Source organism: Pan paniscus, chromosome 1 (assembly GCF_029289425.2).
Source record: "Pan paniscus chromosome 1, NHGRI_mPanPan1-v2.0_pri, whole genome shotgun sequence".
NCBI lineage: Eukaryota > Metazoa > Chordata > Mammalia > Primates > Hominidae > Pan > Pan paniscus.
The window spans coordinates 190,832,153-190,851,575 of record NC_073249.2 but is presented as its reverse complement, the minus strand read 5'-3'; the positions used below and the strand labels follow the sequence as shown (position 1 = coordinate 190,851,575).

Below are 19,423 nucleotides of genomic sequence, written 5' to 3'. Positions count from 1 at the left end.
TCCCAGGATAAAACATTAAAACTGGTAAATTTCCAAGACAAAATGGGGAAAATATTCATGATCTTGGACGAGGCAAAGATTTTTTTCTTCTTTCGAGACAGGATCTCCCTATCACCCAGACTGAAGTGCAGTGGCTTGAACTTGGCTCACTGCAACCTCTGCCTCCTGAGTCCAAGTGATTCCCCCACCTCAGCCTCCTGAGTAGCTGGGACCACAGGTGCATGCCACCACGCCTGGGTAATTTTTGTAGTTTTAGTAGAGACGAGGTTTTACCATGTTGGCCAGGCTGGTCTCGAACTCCCTGACCTCAAGTGATGCACCCACCTAGGCCTCCCAAAGTGCTGGGATTACAGGCATAAGCCACTGCACCCGGCTAGGATTTGTTAATAAATTGAAAACCATTGCAATTAAAAGCTTCTCCTTTTGAGAACACCGTTAAGAAAATGACAAGGCAGCCAGGCGCACTGGCTCACACCTATAATCCCAACACTTTGGGAGGCCTAGGCAAGAGAATCGCTTGAGGCCAGGTGTTTGAGACCAGCCTGGGCAACATAGCAAAAAAAATTTTTTTAATTAGCTGAGCGTGGTGGTGCATGCCTCTATTCCCAGCTTCTTAGGAGGATGAGGTGAGAAGATTACTTGAGCCCAGGAGTTAGAGGTTGCAGTAATTATTATCACCACTGTACTTCTGCCAGGGCAACAGAGCAAGACTCTGACTCTTAAAAAAAAAAAAAGAAAAAGAAAACACAAGCTACCGCTGAGAAAACACATTTGCAAAACGTAACAGAACAACGCTTAGGTCCAGAATATATGAAAATTGTACATAACTCAGTAAGAAATAGAAAAAAAGTAGTAGTAAAAGTCACATACTTCACAAAAGAATATGTGTGGTCGGGCACAGTGGCTCACACCTGTAATCCCAGCACTTGGGAGGCCGAGGCGGGCAGATCACCTGATGTCAGGAGTTCGAGACCAGCCCAACCAACATGGCGAAACCCCATCTCTACTAAAAGTACAAAAATTAGGCAGGTGTTGTGGTGGTCACCTATAGTCCCAGCTACTCAGGAAGCTGAGGCAGGAGAATTGCTTGAACCCAGGCAGCAGAGGTTGCAGTGAGCCAAGATTGCACCGTTGCACTCCAGCCTGGGCAACGAGCAAAACTCCATCTCAAAAAAAAAAAAAAAAAAAAAAAAAAAATTATATGTGAATGGTCAGTGAGCCCTTGAGAAGATGCAGAACATCGTTGGCCGTTCAGGAAATTCAAAAAGAACCACAGTGAGATACCACCCATACGTACTAGATTGACTAAATTTAAAAGACTGAAAATAACAAATGTTGACAAAGATTTGGAGCAACTAGAAATTTAGGAGTGTAAAATGGTACAAGTACTTTGAAAAATAGTTTGGCGGCCAGACGCAGTGGCTCTCGCCTGTGATCTCAGCACTTTGGGATGCCTAGACAGGCAGATCGCTTGAGGTCAGGAGTTCAAGACCAGCTTGGCCAACATGGTGAAAACCTATCTCTACTAAAAATAGAAAAAATTAGACGGGTGTGGTGACATGTGCCTGTAATCCCAGCTACTCGGGAGGCTGAGGTGGGAGAATCGCTGGAACCTGGGAGGTGGAGGTTGGAGTGAACTGAGATCATGCCACTGCACTCCAGCCTGGGTGACAAAGTGAGACTCCATCTCAGCAAAAAAAGAAAGAAAGAAAGAAAAATAGTTTGGCAGTTTATTTTAAAGTTAAACCCAGTCCTCAACTTAGAATGGTTTGACTTCCGATTTTTCAACTTTATGATGGTGCAAAAGTAGTATGTCTTCAGTAGAAATTGTATTTATAGTACAATATTCTCTCAAAATGTTGTGCAGCAGCAGCAAACCACAGCTCCTAGTCAGCCATGTGATCACAAGGGTACAGTGTACTGTGTTGCCAGATGATTTTGTCCAACCGTAGGCTCATATAAGTGTTCTGAGCACATTTAAGGTAGGCCAAGCTACCTATTGTGTTGAGTAGTTTAGATGTATTAAAAGCTTTTTCGCCTTAACGATATTTTCAAATTATGATGTGTTTATTAGGATGTAATCCCGTTTTAAGTCAAGGAGCATCTGTATTCTCTGGGGTTTATTTGAGACGTAGTCTCCATCTGTTGCCCAGGCTGGAGTGCAGTGGCGTGATCTCGGCTCAATGCAACCTCCTCCTCCTGTGTTCAAGTAATTCTCCTGCCTCAGCCTCCCGAGTATCCAGGATTATACGCGCCTGCCACCACGCCCAGCTAATTTTTGTGTTTTTAGTAGAGACAGGGTTTCACCATGTTGGCCAGGCTGGTCTCGAACTCCTGACCTCAGGTGATCCACCCGCCTCGGCCTCCCAAAGTAAGAAACAGAAATTTGTTTGTCAATTATAAATAAATCTAATAAAAGATATATGAGTTTTAGAGTATATTATAAAACCTTAGTAGAATTTAAATGACCTTAATACATTCAGAGATATACTATGTTTATGAATTGAAATATTATTCCACTGATATTTTGAACATTAGTCTATTTTGGTAAATTTCTTTTCCCTAGTTATAGTTATCTAGATACATTTTCCCCTAAACTCCCCTCCATTCTTTCTGTTTTATTTATCTGAATTCTAGTGGCTGCTCATTAATTTTAATTATATGAGTATAGTACAATTTATCAATCCAGTTTATAATACAAAATATCCAAATATGTTGACACATATTTAGGTTGTTTCCATTCTTTTTACTCTTACAAATAATGCTACAATAAGGATATGAGCATTCTTATTCATGTCTTCTTTTGGAGACAGGGAATTTCTCTAGAGTATATATTCCACTATAACAGAAGTGCTGGGTTGAAAATTATATACAGCTTCCAATTTATTATATATTCCACTTCCTTTCCTAAGTGACTTTATCAGTTTATATTCCTACAGTCTGAGAGCTTTCATTCTTCCATTGGCTTATTTTCAGCTTGTTACCCTTAAAGTTTTTTCAATCTTGATTGGTATAAAATGGTAGGTTGATATTGTTTTAGTATATATTTCTCTTTGTCTTCTATGAAATGTTTGCTCATGTCCTTTGCCACTTTTTATTGTTTTATTTTGATTTGTAGGAACTCTATACATATTCTAGATACTAAGCATTTGTTAAACATATTGTTTATATCCTCTATCAATCTTTAGCTTTATTTCTTTATTTATGGTGTCTTTTTTCTTATAGTTTTCATGGTTTATAGTTTTTGTATTGTGCTGAAGAAATTCTTCCTTACCTTTAAGACCATAAAGATATTCTACATTTTTCAATAAATGTTAGTTTTCCTTTTCATATTTAGTTCTCTGAATAGGAATTTGTTTATGTATATAGTATGAGGTAGGCTTTCAAGCCTGTTCTGTGTGTCTAGCCCCACAGTCTCTTTATTTGAATAGGATTATAACAAATCTTGATGAATGCTAGAGCAGACCTTATTCTTAAGAATTGTTGGCTGGGCACGGTGGCTCATGCCTGTAATCCCAGCACTTTGGGAGGCCAAAGCAGGTGGATCACCTGAGGTCAGGAGTTTGAGACCAGCCTGGCCAACATGGTGAACTCCGTCTCTACTAAAAATACAAAAAAATTAGCTGAGCGTGGTGGCACATGCCTGTAATCCCAGCTACTCGGGAGGCTGAGGCAGGAGAATAGTTTGAACCCAGGAGACAGAGGTTGCAGTTAGCCGAGATTACCCCACTGCACTCCAGCAGCCTGGCCAACAGAGCAAGACTCCATCTAAAAAAAATAAAGACTTGTTGTGGCTATTCTTGTTTCATTGTGCTTTCATGTTAATTATAGTATCTTAAGTTCCAGGGGGAGAGAGGATTACATCCTGTTGATATTTTGACTGAAATTACGATTGAAGATTAATTTGGGGATAATTTACATGAATAGGGTGTATTATAACTCCGTTTATTTGATCTTCTATAGTATCTTTCAATAAAAGAGATACTTATTACTTCCATAGGTCTTATACACCTTTTGTTTAGATTTCATCTCAAATGCCTTATGTTTTTTGTTGTGATCATAAGTGGTATATGTTTAAATTACATTTTAAGTAGGTTGCTAGTGTATAAGAATATAATTTATTTTTATATGTAGACCTTAAATCTAGTAACATTGCTGAATTATTAATTCTGTAATTTGTCCATAGATTTTTATTGGGTTTTCTATGCACACAATTAATGTTGTGAAGAGTAATAATTTTGTTTCTCTCTTTCCAACCTTTTAACTTTTTATTCTCCTAATTTGCTTTGCTATGCTAGCTAGAACTTCCTATAAAATGAAGTTGAATTTACCATGGAGTTTTTTTTTTTTTCTTTTTTATGTATCTGCCAGGTTGTAATACCATAGAGTTTTGGTAAATAACTTTTACCAGATTAGGGAAGTTCCCTTCTCGTCCTGGTACAATAAGAGTATTTGCTTCAATGCTGAATTTTATCAAATGCTTGCTTTTTGGGGACTGCCATCTATGGAAATGATTATATGCTTATTTCCTGTAACATGTTAATGTAGTATATTTTATTGATAGATTTTTAAAATGTTAAATATAAACATTTTTCAGTAATAATTAGCTAATTTGTGAAAGGGAAGGAAGGAATAAACTACATATATATGTAGGTTTATTAAATATTAAGAATTCATCCAAGGGACAGAAAAGCAAACATTTGATCATTGAAACATATTCCTAATTCAAAACTATATTTGCTGATTTCAACCCATTCTTTATGAGTTTTTTATTACTAAATTTAATTTTTACCTCAAATGCCCACCTTCCTGTAGAGAAGATGGTCAATAGTAAAATGATTCAGAGTGTAGTGGAATAAACAGGGAAAAATAGTAGAAGAGGATTAAACAAGAGAAATAACTCTAGCATGTTTGTTTAGTAGTTACAAGTAATTACAACTTTGTGGTATCTGAAATATTAGTTGTGAAGGCTGGTGTTATAGCAATCCAGTGAATAAATTTTACCTGTAGGATTAAAAGAAAGGCAAAATAAGCATATTATTCACTTTCTATTTATCTTTCATTTACTTTTTAAAAATTAACCCAGATCAATATGTGCTTAAGAACTTAAACATTATAAACATATAACTTAAATTTGATATGTATCCTGTCAGCCTTCGTTTTTGTGCACAATAATATTCCAACATTTTTCAGTAGAAGAATATAATATATATATATATTTAAAACTATTATGGATTTGAGTAAGATACCCAGAATACTGTTACAATCTTAACAGTCTCTTTTTTTTTTTTAATTAGTTAGAAACTGGAAATGTTTCTAAAGTTTATTTGGATGGAAGTTTAGAAGTGAATATTGATTTCTCTTATCTTTTCCACAGAAATACTCATGGGCCAGGCGCGGTGGCTCACGCCTGTAATCCCAGCACTTTGGGAGGCCGAGGCGGGTGGATCAGTTGAGGCCAGGAGTTTGAGACCAGCCTGGCCAACACGGTGAAACCCCGTCTCCACTAAAAATAAAAAAATTAGCCGGGTGTGGTGGCACGTGCCTGTAATTCCAGCTCTTGGAAGGCTGAGGCACGAGAATTGTCTGAACCTGGGAGGCAGAGGTTGCAGTGAGCCGAGATCACACCACCACACTCCAGCCTGGGTGACAGAGGGAGACTCTGTCTCAAAAATAAATGAATAAATAAATAAAAATAAAAAATAAGTACTCATGGATGTATACCAAAAAAATAAATACATACACATACGTACACAAACACACACACGTGCACAGGAACATTCATTGGAATATTGTTTGTAATAGTAAAAAACAACCCATAACTCTCCCTCAGGGGACATGAAGTACATTCATACAGTGGGATATCTTGCAGCTATGAGAAGGAATGATATAGTTTCATATTAGTACATACAAGGCACAGTATAGTGTTTCTAATGTTTTACCATTTGTGTTCTTTTTTATTAAGAGGGGAAGGGAGTACCTATTTACTTAATTATCATGCACCCATACTGTAACATAGTGTGCAGCAATTAAAGGGTGTACTGACATGAAAAGATCTCTAAGATGTATTGTTAATTTTTAAAATCATGATAAAATGAGTCATAGAACATTTATCATCTGATTTCATCTAAAAAGTTATTCCTACATTTTTAGCTTTGTAAATTAGTATTTTTGTTTTTTTAATCACCTTTCTGACAAATCTAAGTGCATATTAAAAGGAGAGGATGTATACATACCTAAGTACTAACAGTGGTTACTTATTAGAGCTATTTGGAGCGAGGAGGTTCAGACTGGAGAGGGTCTTTACTTTGTATATCTCTGTATTGTTTGAGTTTTTATGATGAAACTTTATTCATGTATTATTTGTGTAATAAAGAAGTAAAAAACAGTATGCACTCAGTACCAAAAAATGAAGTTATAAAGATAAAAATGTTTTTTCATAGTAAAAAATATATTAAAAAAAAATTTTTTTTGAGACGAAATGTCTTGCTCTGTCACCCAGGCTGGAGTGTAGTGGCGCAATCTCGGCTCACTGCAACCTTCGCCTCATGGGTTCAAGCGATTCTCTGGCCTTAGCCTTCTGAGTAGCTGGGATTACAGGCATGCGCCACCACACACAGCTAATTTTTGTATTTTTTAGTAGAGATGGGGTTTCACCATGTTGGCCAGGCTGATCTTGAACTCCTAATTTCAAGTGATCAATGCACCTTGGGCTCCCAAACTGCTGGGATTACACTTGTGAGCCACTGTACCCAGCCAAGATAATTTTTTTTTTTTTGAGACAGAATCTCACTCTGTCACCCAGGCTGGAGTGCAGTGGCATGATCTCGGCTCACTGCAACCTCGGCCTCCCAAGTTCAAGCGATTCTCATGCCTCAGCCTCCTGAGTAGCTGGGATTACAGGCACATGCCACCACGCCTGGCTAATTTTTTTGTATTTTCAGTAGAGATGGGGTTTCACCATGTTGCCCAGGCGGTTTTGAACTCCTGAGCTCAGGCAGTCCACCCGCCTCGGCCTCCCAAAGTGCTGGGATTACAGGTGTGAGCCACCGTGCCCGGCCAAAAATATTTTGAAGAAAATAAAATACCCACAGTAGCCTCACCACCCACATTTATCCAGAGATAACTACTGTTAAAGCTTTGAAAATATCCTCCCAGAGGTAAGGAACATTTTATGGAGGACATTTAATGCTAAACCAAGGAAAGCAAAAGAAAGATCCCCACATAAAAAGTTTACACTCCTGACCTCGTGATCCTCCCGCCTCGGCCTCCCAAAGTGCTGGGATTACAGGCATGAGCCATCCAGCCTGGCCAACGTGGTAAAACCTTGTCTCTACTAAAAATACAAAAATTAGCCGGGTGTGGTGGTGGGCACCTGTAGTCCCAGCTACTCAGGAGGCTGAGGCAGGAGAATTGCTTGAACCTGGGAGGGGGAGGTTGCAGTGAGCCGAGATCACGCCATTGCACTCCAGCCTGGATGACAGAGTGAGACTCCGTCTAAAAAATAAATAAATGGATAAATAGATAAATAAAGTTTACACTTAGCTGAACAGACAGTGGGCATGTTTTTTTTTTTTTTTTGGAGTAGAAAAATGACATGATAACATGCAACTTACTGTCTTATGGTTTTACTTTTTGTTGTATCCCCAGTGCCTATATAACACATAATAGCCATTAATAAGTATGTATCTGAGAAATGAGTGATGGTGATCTGCTAACCATTGGTGAAACTCTTCTAGTTCCAAAACCCATGGTTAAGAAATCATACTGGTTGACTGTTAAAAAACCACCCACTGCTCAATAATATTGGACAGATAACCCTAAATATTACTATCTGTAGACTGAGCACAGTGGCTCATGCCTGTAATCCCAGCACTTTGGGAGGCTGAGGCAGGCGGATCACCTGAGGTCAGGAGTTCAAGACCAGCCTGACCAACATGGAGAAACCCCGTCTCTACTAGAAGTGCTAAATTGGTCGGACGTGGTGGTGCATGCCTGTAGTCCCAGCTACTTGAGAGGCTGAGGCAGGAGAATCGCTTGAACCCAGGAGGCGGAGATTGCAGTGAGCCAAGATTGTGCCATTGCACTCTAGACTGGGAAACAAGAGTGAAAGTCTGTCTCAAAAAAAAAAAAAATATATATATATATATATATATATGTATATTTATAGCTTAGATTTAGCACCAATGACTAATACCACTGTTTTTTCAAATCATTACAAGACAGGGAAAACTCTCTTTAGAATAGATAGTCTAGGGTGGCATAGAAAGCCTTGTTTAAGAAATAATACTGGCCAGGCGTGGTGGCTAACACCTATAATCCTACCACTTTGGGAGGCTGAGGCGGGAGGATCGCTTGAGCTCAGGAGTTGGAAACCAGCCTGAGCAATATAGTGAGACCTTGTTTCTATTAAAAAAAGAAAAAAAGAAATAATACCTAACCATCTCATCTGCCACGGGGCTCCAGCCTTCTTTGTCTCTTTCAAGCCTTGTCTCACCCAGAACACTTCTCTATAGAGAATGGAATGAATCAGTTACTTACGATGAAAGAGATAGATTATAAAAACTGTAGTATTTGGCCATTTTGTATTTGTGCCTCAGAGGTCAAATTAAAACTGCTTAATTTTGGAAATTTGTATGTACATAAATGTGCATAAAGGATCATTTTGACCCTATAGATAGTTATCCTGGAGCCTAAGATGAAGTTTCTGAATTTTTTAGGGAAACATTAATTTGTATTGTTTGTGTTTTTCTTCTTAGTTTCTGCCACTGCCTTCTACAAAGCACAACCTGTAATTCAGTTCATGTGTGAAGTTCTTGATATTCATAATATTGATGAGCAACCAAGACCTCTGACTGATTCTCATCGGGTAAAATTCACCAAAGAGATAAAAGGTGAATTAATTAGCATTTAGCACAACTTAACTATAAAATGCATGGATATAACAACCTTTTATTAAAATGTTTTCTTATATAATTAAAATCTATGTAACATAACCAGTGAAACTATACATCAATTATAAAATAAAATATTACATTAAATTCCTTACTATAACATCTTAGGTGGTATTTGAAAGAAATGCCAAGTAATGGAGTTAGTATCACTACCAGCTAATTTTTTGTTAATACTTTCCCTTACTAGCTGAAGGGATAAGAATGTCTCATGGGAAAATGCTTTAGTAATACTGTTAAAAGTAGGAAGCTCACTCCAAAAATATTTGTTATATTTTATAACTAGAATTATAGAACTAGAACATATTCTAATATAATGACTTCCTTATTTTTCTGAAATGATAGTTATTTATTTTAGTCCTTTAAAAGCGTATAAATGTGGGGCTAGCCTGTTTCATGTGTTGTTCTAGAATTATAGTTATTTAATATAAGTTATAGAGTTGACTGTTGATCTTATCTATTATACTTAGTAACTAAAATGTGTACAGTGCTGTTGCATCATATGTACATTTAACTCAGATAAATTCATCTCTATGTGGCTGCCCAAAAATAAAAATAAAAATAATTTTTATAGTGTTCTGAAATCTGTATTTTATATGTATTTAGTCTGATACTCTCTAATCAGAATGAATAGGATAAATTCTATTTATATTGTTAGATCTTAAATAGCCAGAAATAATTATGTTGTTTTTAAGATTTTACCTATTTATTGCAGATAATTTTCAGCTTGTGGTTTGAATGAAGCATTTAAGTTTGTTCACTGAACATCTTTCAGTTCCCCCAAATCAATTAGAGTAGTTTAATACATTCTGCTTGCTCCAGTAATAATTCATTCTTCGCCATTCAGTAACCAAGAGAGAGATAGTCATTGTAATAAAATATTAAAAGGAAGATCCACCCTGCTTTGAAAATAAGCATCCATTTATCTCAAGTTATTTAAATGCCAAAATAAGAAACTGTTTATGTAACTGTTTTGCAACCATACCATTGTCCTTTCATGATCTGTATTAACTGCACAGCTAGCATTGTCAGGAGGTTAGTGCATTACCTACCATTAATATGTGATCATCTAAATGCCATGGTTTCCAGTGGAGTTGCTGCTTAGTTACCACCTCTGATATCATGAAGTCACTTACATTATTTTGCGGTAACTATGCAATCAACTCATATCACCACTCTATCACAGAAAATACAAGATGTACAGAACAAGGATTCAACTGCTGCCCGAAGAGCATGGACTCGATCTTAACTTCAACTGCTCAGGGGCCCAAAGAAATGACTGAAAAAATGACTAGAAAGCATAATAAAGTTGATGTTATAGTGAAGGTAAAGCCAAGTTTATAGGTTAAATATTTATTAAAGCCAAAAGTGTTTTTTTGGTTGGATGGAGGGTTTGGGGAGGGACCTGGGCAGAGAATTATCTAGTCCACTTTTTAAAAATTTCAACTTTTTGCTAGCACCTAGATTTTGGTCTAATTCTTAGGTACTTATGATCCTAGTTTGGGGGTGGAAAAATCTGGGTTGGATCCAATTGACAAACTGATTATTTTTTTCTTCATTCCAAGTAAAATAGGGCTTTTTTTTTTTTTTTTTTAAAGAAGGCTCTTTAAAGTACATCATGTATTCCTACTACAGTAACCCAAGAGAATAAGAGTTTTGTGTTCTCTCCTGTATCTATGGGTTTTTTAGCTGGTATGAAGAATTTGATGCTAGCTGTTAAATAATGACACAAAGTGTGCAATAAAGAATAGATTTTCTTAGTATATTCATCTTTTTCCAGTTGAACTTGTACCTAAATATTTAATAATAACTTTGGAGTGGTTTCTTTATCCAGTAACTCATGATAGTTAAACAGCAGAAATACTGGGAAAATGTATAAGTACCATATATATATATCTATATATGTGCCAACTTATTTTTAGTAAAAGCTTTATAGGCTTGGAGAACCTTATTAATATTTTTTTAATTCAAGGGGAAGAGTTGAAAATAAATTGCTAAGTGGTGCAAATAACAGAAATTTGTTTTAGACTTTTCTATTGTGTTCTCCCCTGAACATAATATTTTTACGTCTTGTTTCTTCATGTTATTAGTATTTCCTTCTTTTAAGATCCTCCTTCGATAGTATTTTATTTTCTAGTCTCCTTTATAATATAAAGACATAGTAATTCTCTAGTTGATCTGACATTTTTGTCTTATAAAGGTAGTTGTAATGAAAAATTACTACTCACTGATTCAAGGAGGAGCACTTCCAAAGAAAAACAAACCCATACCAATCTGGTACAGGGATGGATACCGTGTCCATTTAACATCTTAATTTGTTCTGATCTATCAGAAGAAAATATCATTTATATGATTGAGCTTTGTGTTTGGTACTAATTTTCTTACCTAATTGCAGGTAGCAGTTAGGTAAGAAAATAAATTTTACCATAGCAGGCATTCTCAACCTTAGCAGCATTGACATTTTGGGCTGGATAATTCTTTGTTGGGATAGGGGTAGGGCTGTTCTCTGCATTACAGGATATTTCATACTATCCCTGGCCTCTACTCAATAGAAAGCAGTAGCATCTCTAGTCATGCCTATCAGTTTGTCTCCAGACATTGCCAAATGTCCCCTGGGGGACAGATTGCCCTCTGGCTAAGAATCACTGCAGTATAGGAATCACAAATATGAAAGAGAAATATGACAAAGAGTAATAACCATAAGTATTATCAGGGAACTAAAAGTTGTTCTCCATCTACCCCATTTTGGACTTTATCCCTTGGAGTCTAGGCCAAACTTTAGAAAGGAGTTGCTTATCTGTGACCTCTGTGTACCTGTTAACTCTTCTCTAGGCTAAGACTGCACTAACCACATGTAGCTACTTAAATTTAGATTAATTAAAATAAAGGCCGGGTGTGGTGGCTCACGCCTGTAATCTCAACACTTTGGGAGGCCAAGGAGGGTGGTTCACCTGAGGTCTGGAGTTCAAGACCAGCCTGGCCAACATGGCGAAACCCCATCTCTACTAAAAATATAAAAATTAACTGGGCGTAGTGGCGGGTACTGTAATCCCAGCTACTTGGGAGGCTGAGGCAGGAGAATCACATTAACCCTGGAGACAGAGGTTGCAGTGAGCCAAGATCGCATCATTGCACTCTGACCTGGGCAACAAGAGCGAAAAACTAAAAAAAAAAAATCTAAATAAAATTAAATTTTCAGTTTCTTAGGTACACCAGCTACATTTCTTATGCTTAATAACATGTTATTAGTGATTACCATATTAGCATAAATGTAGAACATTCCATCACCTCAAGAAAATTCTCTTTGACAGCACTGCTTCAGAAAATTCATCTCGAAGAACTTCAGCCAACGGCTTAAAGCCCATTTCTTCACATTCTAGAGCAGGCCTGGGATCCTTGAACCCCTAGAGTCCACAGATGGACGGCAGGGATCCAAGAACTCCTAAAATCATGTGCTAAATTATGTATATGTGCATTTTGCTGAGAGTTTATTGCTTACATCAGATTCTCAAAGGGATCTTGACTCCATAAGAGGGTAGGGATCACCTACTTTAGGAATTATTTTGGTTACATTTGATTTTTAATAGTATTGGAAAAGAGCTGTGTCACTATATTATACTTCTGTAAAAGTGTCACTTTGCTTCTGTTAAAAATGCCTGGAATTTTTTTCTCCTGCTTTATAAATCTTTAAAGGGCTTCTTTCTTGAGCTTTACAAAATTCTGATCTTCAAGCAGTATGTGATGACTGGGCTAGGTAAATATCACATAATTTGAAATTATGGAATACCTTGAGAATTATTGGATCTCCTCTTTCATTCCTCCTTCCCTCTCCCAGCATAAATACCTGAATTTATTATAAACAGGATTTTTTATTAATGGAAGATTTTGGCCCTTGATCTATGGGCTTTGCAAATTTTATGATTTGATTTTTTAATGTGTAGAGCTTGATGGGGTAAGGAAAAATTTTGCCATTAGGTCTGTCATGACTGTGACCATTATTAGCAATGTTATATGTAAAATCTGGTGTTTATATCATCTTGCCTGTATCACAGAATTTTTTGTCTGTTCAGAATTGAGTTTCTATGGTAATGAACAGGCTTTATAAGTATAAATATTTTACATGTGACAGTTCTGTAACCTCCATTTTTCTTGTTGGGAACAGGTTTGAAGGTTGAAGTGACTCATTGTGGAACAATGAGACGGAAATACCGTGTTTGTAATGTAACAAGGAGGCCTGCCAGTCATCAAACGTAAGAAAAGTTTGTCAGAGCAGCGATGGTGTGAGGCAGCTTGCTCTAGTTAGTGGGGTTGGGAGTTTTTCTGGCTCATAATGGGCAAGAATTGTTCATGTGTACTTTTTTTTCCTCAGCTTTCCTTTACAGTTAGAAAACGGCCAAACTGTGGAGAGAACAGTAGCGCAGTATTTCAGAGAAAAGTATACTCTTCAGCTGAAGTACCCACACCTTCCCTGTCTGCAAGTCGGGCAGGAGCAGAAACACACCTACCTGCCACTAGAAGTAATGCCTTCACACTGCTAATTAATACCCTGTTGTTCATGATTCTTTTGGGGTCTTTTATGGCCGATAACTTACCTCATACAGAACATTTATTTTGGAATATGAACTGTTTTTAAGTTTTAATTTATTCTAAATTTTCTGTAATGAAATAACACGAAACAAGTTCATCCATAATCCTACCACTCTAATGTAACCACTGTTAACATTTTGGTATACTATACTTCTTTCAGTCTTCATCTGGTGTACATTTTACTTAATTATACTTAATTACTGTAGAGCTGTCTTGTTTACTACTTTTTTACTTAACATATTGAAAATAAGTGGTTTAATGAAGTTGATTTTAAATTTTTATTTACATGTAATTGGCACTAAGTAAGAGCTAAAAAAAAAAGATATATACATGTAGTACAAAACTTTTTTCCATTTGTAGGTCTGTAATATTGTGGCAGGGCAACGATGTATCAAGAAGCTAACAGACAATCAGACTTCCACTATGATCAAGGCAACAGCAAGATCTGCACCAGATAGACAAGAGGAAATTAGCAGATTGGTTAGTACTTAACCTTAGAAATGAGAATTTAAAACATATTAGGGTGAACTATAATACTAGAGAACCATGTCCTTATCAACCCATACCTTATGACCATTTCATGGACTGTCAGAATTAAAAGCGACCATGGAAGTAATCTAATGTTCTTGATACAAGCCTTGGTGGGCTATATGAGAAGGGTTAGGTCCTTCTCATTTAACCCTGAGCTTTTTAAGTAGATCCAGGGAACAGATCCTCTCAGAAGAAATGTTTCAATTTAGTAAACTGGAACCTCCACCTAAAAGAGGTGGGAAAATAGGAGGAAAAGTCAAAGAATTATGACTAGCAATACTAAAATTCTTTTTTTTTTTTTTTTGAGACGGAGTCTTGCTTTGTCACCCAGGCTGGAGTGCAGTGGCATGATCTTGGCTCACTGCAAGCTCTGCCTCCCAGGTTCACACCATTCTCCTGCTTCAGCCTCCCCAGCAGCTGGGACTACAGGCGCACGCCACCACGCCTGGCTAATTTTTTTGTATTTTTAGTAGAGACAGGATTTTACCATGTTAGCCAGGATGGTCTCCATCTCCTGACCCTGTGATCCGCCCGCCTCGGCCTCCCAAAGTGCTAGGATTACAGGCGTGAGCCACCGCGCCCGGCCAATACTAAAATTCTTAACACTCAGTCTAAGATTGCTTAGTCCCCAGTATCAGAGTGGCAGCTGTACAGTCTGAATAAAGAAATGGCTGGGCTCAGTGGCTCACATCTGTAATCCCAGCAGTTTGGGAGGCCAAGGCGGGTGGATCACTTGAGGCCAGGAATTTGGGACCAGCCTGGGAAACATGGCAAAATGCCATCTCTACTAAAAACGCAAAAATCAGTGGGGCATGGTGGCATGTGTCTGTAATCCCAGCTAGTCAGGTGGCTGAGGCATGAGAATAACTTGAACCTGGGAGGCAGAGGCTGCAGTGAGCCGATCACACCACTGCACTCCAGCCTGGACAACAGAGTGAGACTCTGTCTCAAAAAAAAAAAAAAAAAAGAAAAAGAAGGTCGGGTGCGGTGGCTCATGCCTGTAATCCCAGCACTTTCGGAGGCCGAGGGGGGCGGATCACCTGAGGTTGGGAGTTCAAGACCAGCCTACCAACACAGAGAAACTCCATGTCTACTAAAAATACAAAATTAGCCAGGCATAGTGGCGCATGCCTATAATCCCAGCTACTCAGGAGGCTGAGGCAGGAGAATCACTTGAACCCAGGAGGCGCAGGTTGCGGTGAGTCGGGATTGTGCCATTGCACTCCAGCCTGGGCAACAAGAGCGAAACTCTGTCAAAAAAAAAAAAAAGAGAGAGAGGGAGGGAGGGAGGGAAAGAAAGAGAAAAAGAGAGAGAAAGAAAAGAAAGAAAGGAAATAGAAGATAGCTTTAACCACGTAAGGTCTCTGTGCTGTCTCATTGTTCTAAATGAGGGGAAGGAAGGCGTTACCAATACCGCTTTATAAAACTCATAGAATAAGGCAAAACTCAAGATTAAAGGGCATCTGAATCTTATCTGGCTCTGTTCTCGAATACCATTTTAACTGCCCAAGCAAAGAGAAAAAAATCTGGAAATATGAATATTTCCCAAAACAACTTAATAATACTTCCAAAAGCAATTTTAAAGATTATTGAAAATAGGGATGCAAAACTGGCTCTTTTAATTTATTTTTTAACCTTAGTAATTTCACCTTTGGCAAAAACTGGCTCTTTTATTTGGTAAGCCAACTGCAGAAAAAATACTTTTTTTTTTTCCTTATTGACTCTTCTGTAAAGAGTCAAAGAAAGTTATTACATGATATTTAATTAGGAAAATATATGCTGGTTTTCATCTTGGATTTTTCTCTAATTCTACTATAAGATTTTAAAAACTCTCAAAATCAGAGACTAAGACCTCTTACTTTGTCTATAAAAGTCTCAATAACTCACTGTTCTAATTCATTTATTACAGCTTAACTGTTCAGAAAGTATCATATGGTAGTTTAAAAAAAATAAAACAGACTTTGGAGTCTAACAACCCTGGGTTGGAAGTCTGGCTTCTCCACTTACTTACTGTTACTGTTACTATTATTATATTTATAGTATCTGGAAAGATAATGCAGTGATTAAGAGTAGACACTCTAGAATCAGAATATACATGGTTTCACATTCTGTCTACATCACTTACTTAGCTGTGTGGTTTTTGGCAATCATTTTACTTTACTGAGCTTTAGTTGTATCCTCTGTAAAATACAGATTATAAAAGAACTGTTTTTGTAGCTATAAAATACTTGTGAAAATGTATCATTAAGCACTTAGCACCAAGTACATCATGCAGCAAGTCATAGTATATTAGTTGTTATAGTATAGTCGTCGTTATTCGCTGTAACCTTATTACAGGATACACTGAAGTACAGAAATGAATGGCAAATAAGATTGAAAGAGATGCCCCATTGGTGCCTAATTTAGAAAATGGGGCTTACACCTGTAACCCCATCACTTTGGGAGGCCGAGGCAGGACTATCAGTTGAGCCCAGGAGTTCAAGACCAGCCTAGGCAACATAGTGAGACCCCATCTCTACAAAAAAAATGTTAATTAGCCAGGTATGTGGCATGCACCTATAGTCCCAGCTACTCAGGAGGCTGGGGTGGGAGGATCGCTTGGGCCCCAGGAGATTGAAGTTGCAGTGAGCTGTGATTGCACCACTGGATGATAGAGCAAGACCCTGTCTCAAAAAAAAAAAAAAAAGAAAAAGAAAAAGAAAAGAAAATGACTTTTCCTGCTTATTGTGGAGAGATTCTATATAGCAGCATGCTTTAAGCATGAATTTCAGTGAGATTCAACACTGAATTACCTGAAGTTCTTTGATTATATGTATGGGAATATATAAAAATTATAACCTGTGACTCATACTGGCTTTCTTATCTGTCTTTAAGTGTATTCCATTAAATAAATTTTATAATATGGCACTGAAAATAGTCAAGTAAATTTTATATAAATTATAAATCAGATAATTTTTAAAAGCCTTAAGATTTTTAATATTTCCTATCAAACTCTACACAAAATAAATTTTAATAGAATGTATCCAGATCTCCCATAGTCAGAGGTTCTTAACCTCTTTTTAGGTGAGATATTTCTTTCTCCATCCAAAAGCATATTAGATTCAATCATACAAAATTACCATTTTCAGCTGGGTAGTACATAGTGGTGCATGCCTATGTTCCCAGCTATCTAGGAGGCTGAGAGAGGAAGATGGCTTGAGCCCAGGAGTTCAAGGCCAGCCTGAATAACATAGCAAGACTCCATCTCTTTAAAAAAAAAAAAAAAGTTTTATTATCATTTTCATGGATTTTTTTTTTCTTTTGAGACAGGGTCTTGCTCTGACCCCCAGGCTGGAGTACAGTGGTGCAATCACAGCCCACTGCAGCCTTGAGCTCCCAGGCTCAAGCGATTCTCTCACCTCAGCCTCCCAAATACCTGGGACCACAGGCACACAGCACCACACCTGGCTAATTCTTTTTAATTTTTTGTAGAGATGAGGTCTTGCTTTGTTGCTCAGGTTGGTCTTGAGCTCCTGAGCTCAAGCAGTTCTCCCACCTCAGCCTCCCAAAGTGCTGGAATTACAGATGTGAGCCACCACGCCCAGCCTAATTTTTAAATTTTTTTGTAGAGACAGGGTCTCACTATGTTGCCCAGGCTAGTTTCAAGCTTCTGGGCTTGAGCAATCCTCCAGCTTGGCCTCCCAAAATGCTGAGATCACAGGCATGAACTACCATGCCAGGCCGAAATGTATTATTCAACCTAATGCATACATACAAATTTTGTATAAATTACCAGGAGGTCACAGAATTTCTACAGTCCATTCATGACCCATGGTCCCCAGGTTAAGATTCGCTGTTCTGTAGTTAGAGCACCATTGATTAGACCTGTTGGAAAATATATTATGGACACAGTGAAGAAAAAAAAGAGGGTTCTAATGCATTAAAGTAGGGGATTTGGGGGAATTTTGAGAGTAACTACAAACTTTTTCTATTTTTAGGTAAGAAGTGCAAATTATGAAACAGATCCATTTGTTCAGGAGTTTCAATTTAAAGTTCGGGATGAAATGGCTCATGTAACTGGACGCGTACTTCCAGCACCTATGCTCCAGTATGGAGGACGGGTAAAGTCTCTTGTTAATGTTTTAATCATACACATATTGTCTGTAAGTATGAAGAGAAAGGCATATCAGAAATATTTCAATTCAGCGATTTGAAATGTTTACTTTCTGTTTATTGAAAATTTTTGTTCTTTTTCACCATGTTATTTTTTTCTCCTCGTGTAGAATCGGACAGTAGCAACACCGAGCCACGGAGTATGGGACATGCGAGGGAAACAATTCCACACAGGAGTTGAAATCAAAATGTGGGCTATTGCTTGTTTTGCCACACAGAGGCAGTGCAGAGAAGAAATATTGAAGTAAGGCATGTCATTACCTTGGCTTTGGGACTTTTTTGTGTTTAGACTTTAAATTACTCATCTAATGTTCTAACAGATGTTGCCTTAATATGAAGTATATGTAATCACTAAACCATTTTTTTTTTTTTTGAGACAGAGTCTCACTCTGTCACCCAGGCTGAAGTGTAGTGGCGTGATCCCAGCTCACTGCAACCTCCACCTCCCAGGCTCAAGCGATTCTCCTGCCTCAGCCTCCCGAGTAGCTGGGATTACAGGTGTGTGCCACCACGCCCAGCTAATTTTGTATTTTTAGTAGAGATGGGGTTTCACCATGTTGGCCAGGCTGGTCTCAAACTCCTGACCTCAGGTGATCTGCCCGCCTTGGCCCCCCAAGGTGCTGGGATTACAGGCATGAGCCACTGTGCCTGGCCTAGTCACTGAACCTTTAAAAATATTTCTTCTTGACCAGGCACAGTGGCTCACACCTGTAATCCCAGCACTTTGGGAGGCCAGGGCGGGTGGATCACAAGGTCAGGAGATCGAGACCATCCTGGCTAACATGGTGAAACCCCGTCTGTACTAAAAATACAAAAAATTAGCCAGGCGTGGTGGTGGGCGCCTGTAGTCTCAGGTACTCGGGAGGCTGAAGCAAGAGAATGGCATGAACCCAGGAGGTAGAGCTTGTAGTGAGCCGAGATTGTGCCACTGCACTCCAGCCTGGGCAACAGAGTGAGACTCTGTCTCCAAAAAAAAAAAAAAAAAAAAACTTCTCAATAGTCTGGTGAAAAAATTTGTTAGTCATAGTAAATTCCTTGATTCATTCTACTAGACATCCTTATAGACTACTGTGAATGGAAAAAACACAAGCTCAAACCATGTTTTTTCTCTGCTCTCACACCACAGCAATCAACACAGAACACTCTTGTGACTAAATGTGGGGAGGGTTTCCCCACACACCAAGCAAACAATCAGTTCTGCA

General features: G+C 38.0%; 1 protein-coding gene across 6 annotated transcripts in view; it reads left to right on the top strand.

The window, feature by feature from the left end:
* AGO3 (argonaute RISC catalytic component 3) overlaps positions 1-19,423 on the top strand; it is a 141,996-nt gene that overhangs the window by 65,057 nt on the left and 57,516 nt on the right. For all 6 annotated transcript variants that reach the window (XM_034961266.3, XM_003812581.5, XM_063608860.1 and 3 more), the window contains 6 exons: positions 8,760-8,894; positions 13,114-13,201; positions 13,321-13,468; positions 13,899-14,018; positions 18,047-18,169; positions 18,332-18,465. In XM_034961266.3, coding sequence (XP_034817157.1) covers positions 8,760-8,894; positions 13,114-13,201; positions 13,321-13,468; positions 13,899-14,018; positions 18,047-18,169; positions 18,332-18,465 — 748 coding nt within the window. The remainder of the gene's footprint in view (positions 1-8,759; positions 8,895-13,113; positions 13,202-13,320; positions 13,469-13,898; positions 14,019-18,046; positions 18,170-18,331; positions 18,466-19,423) is intronic.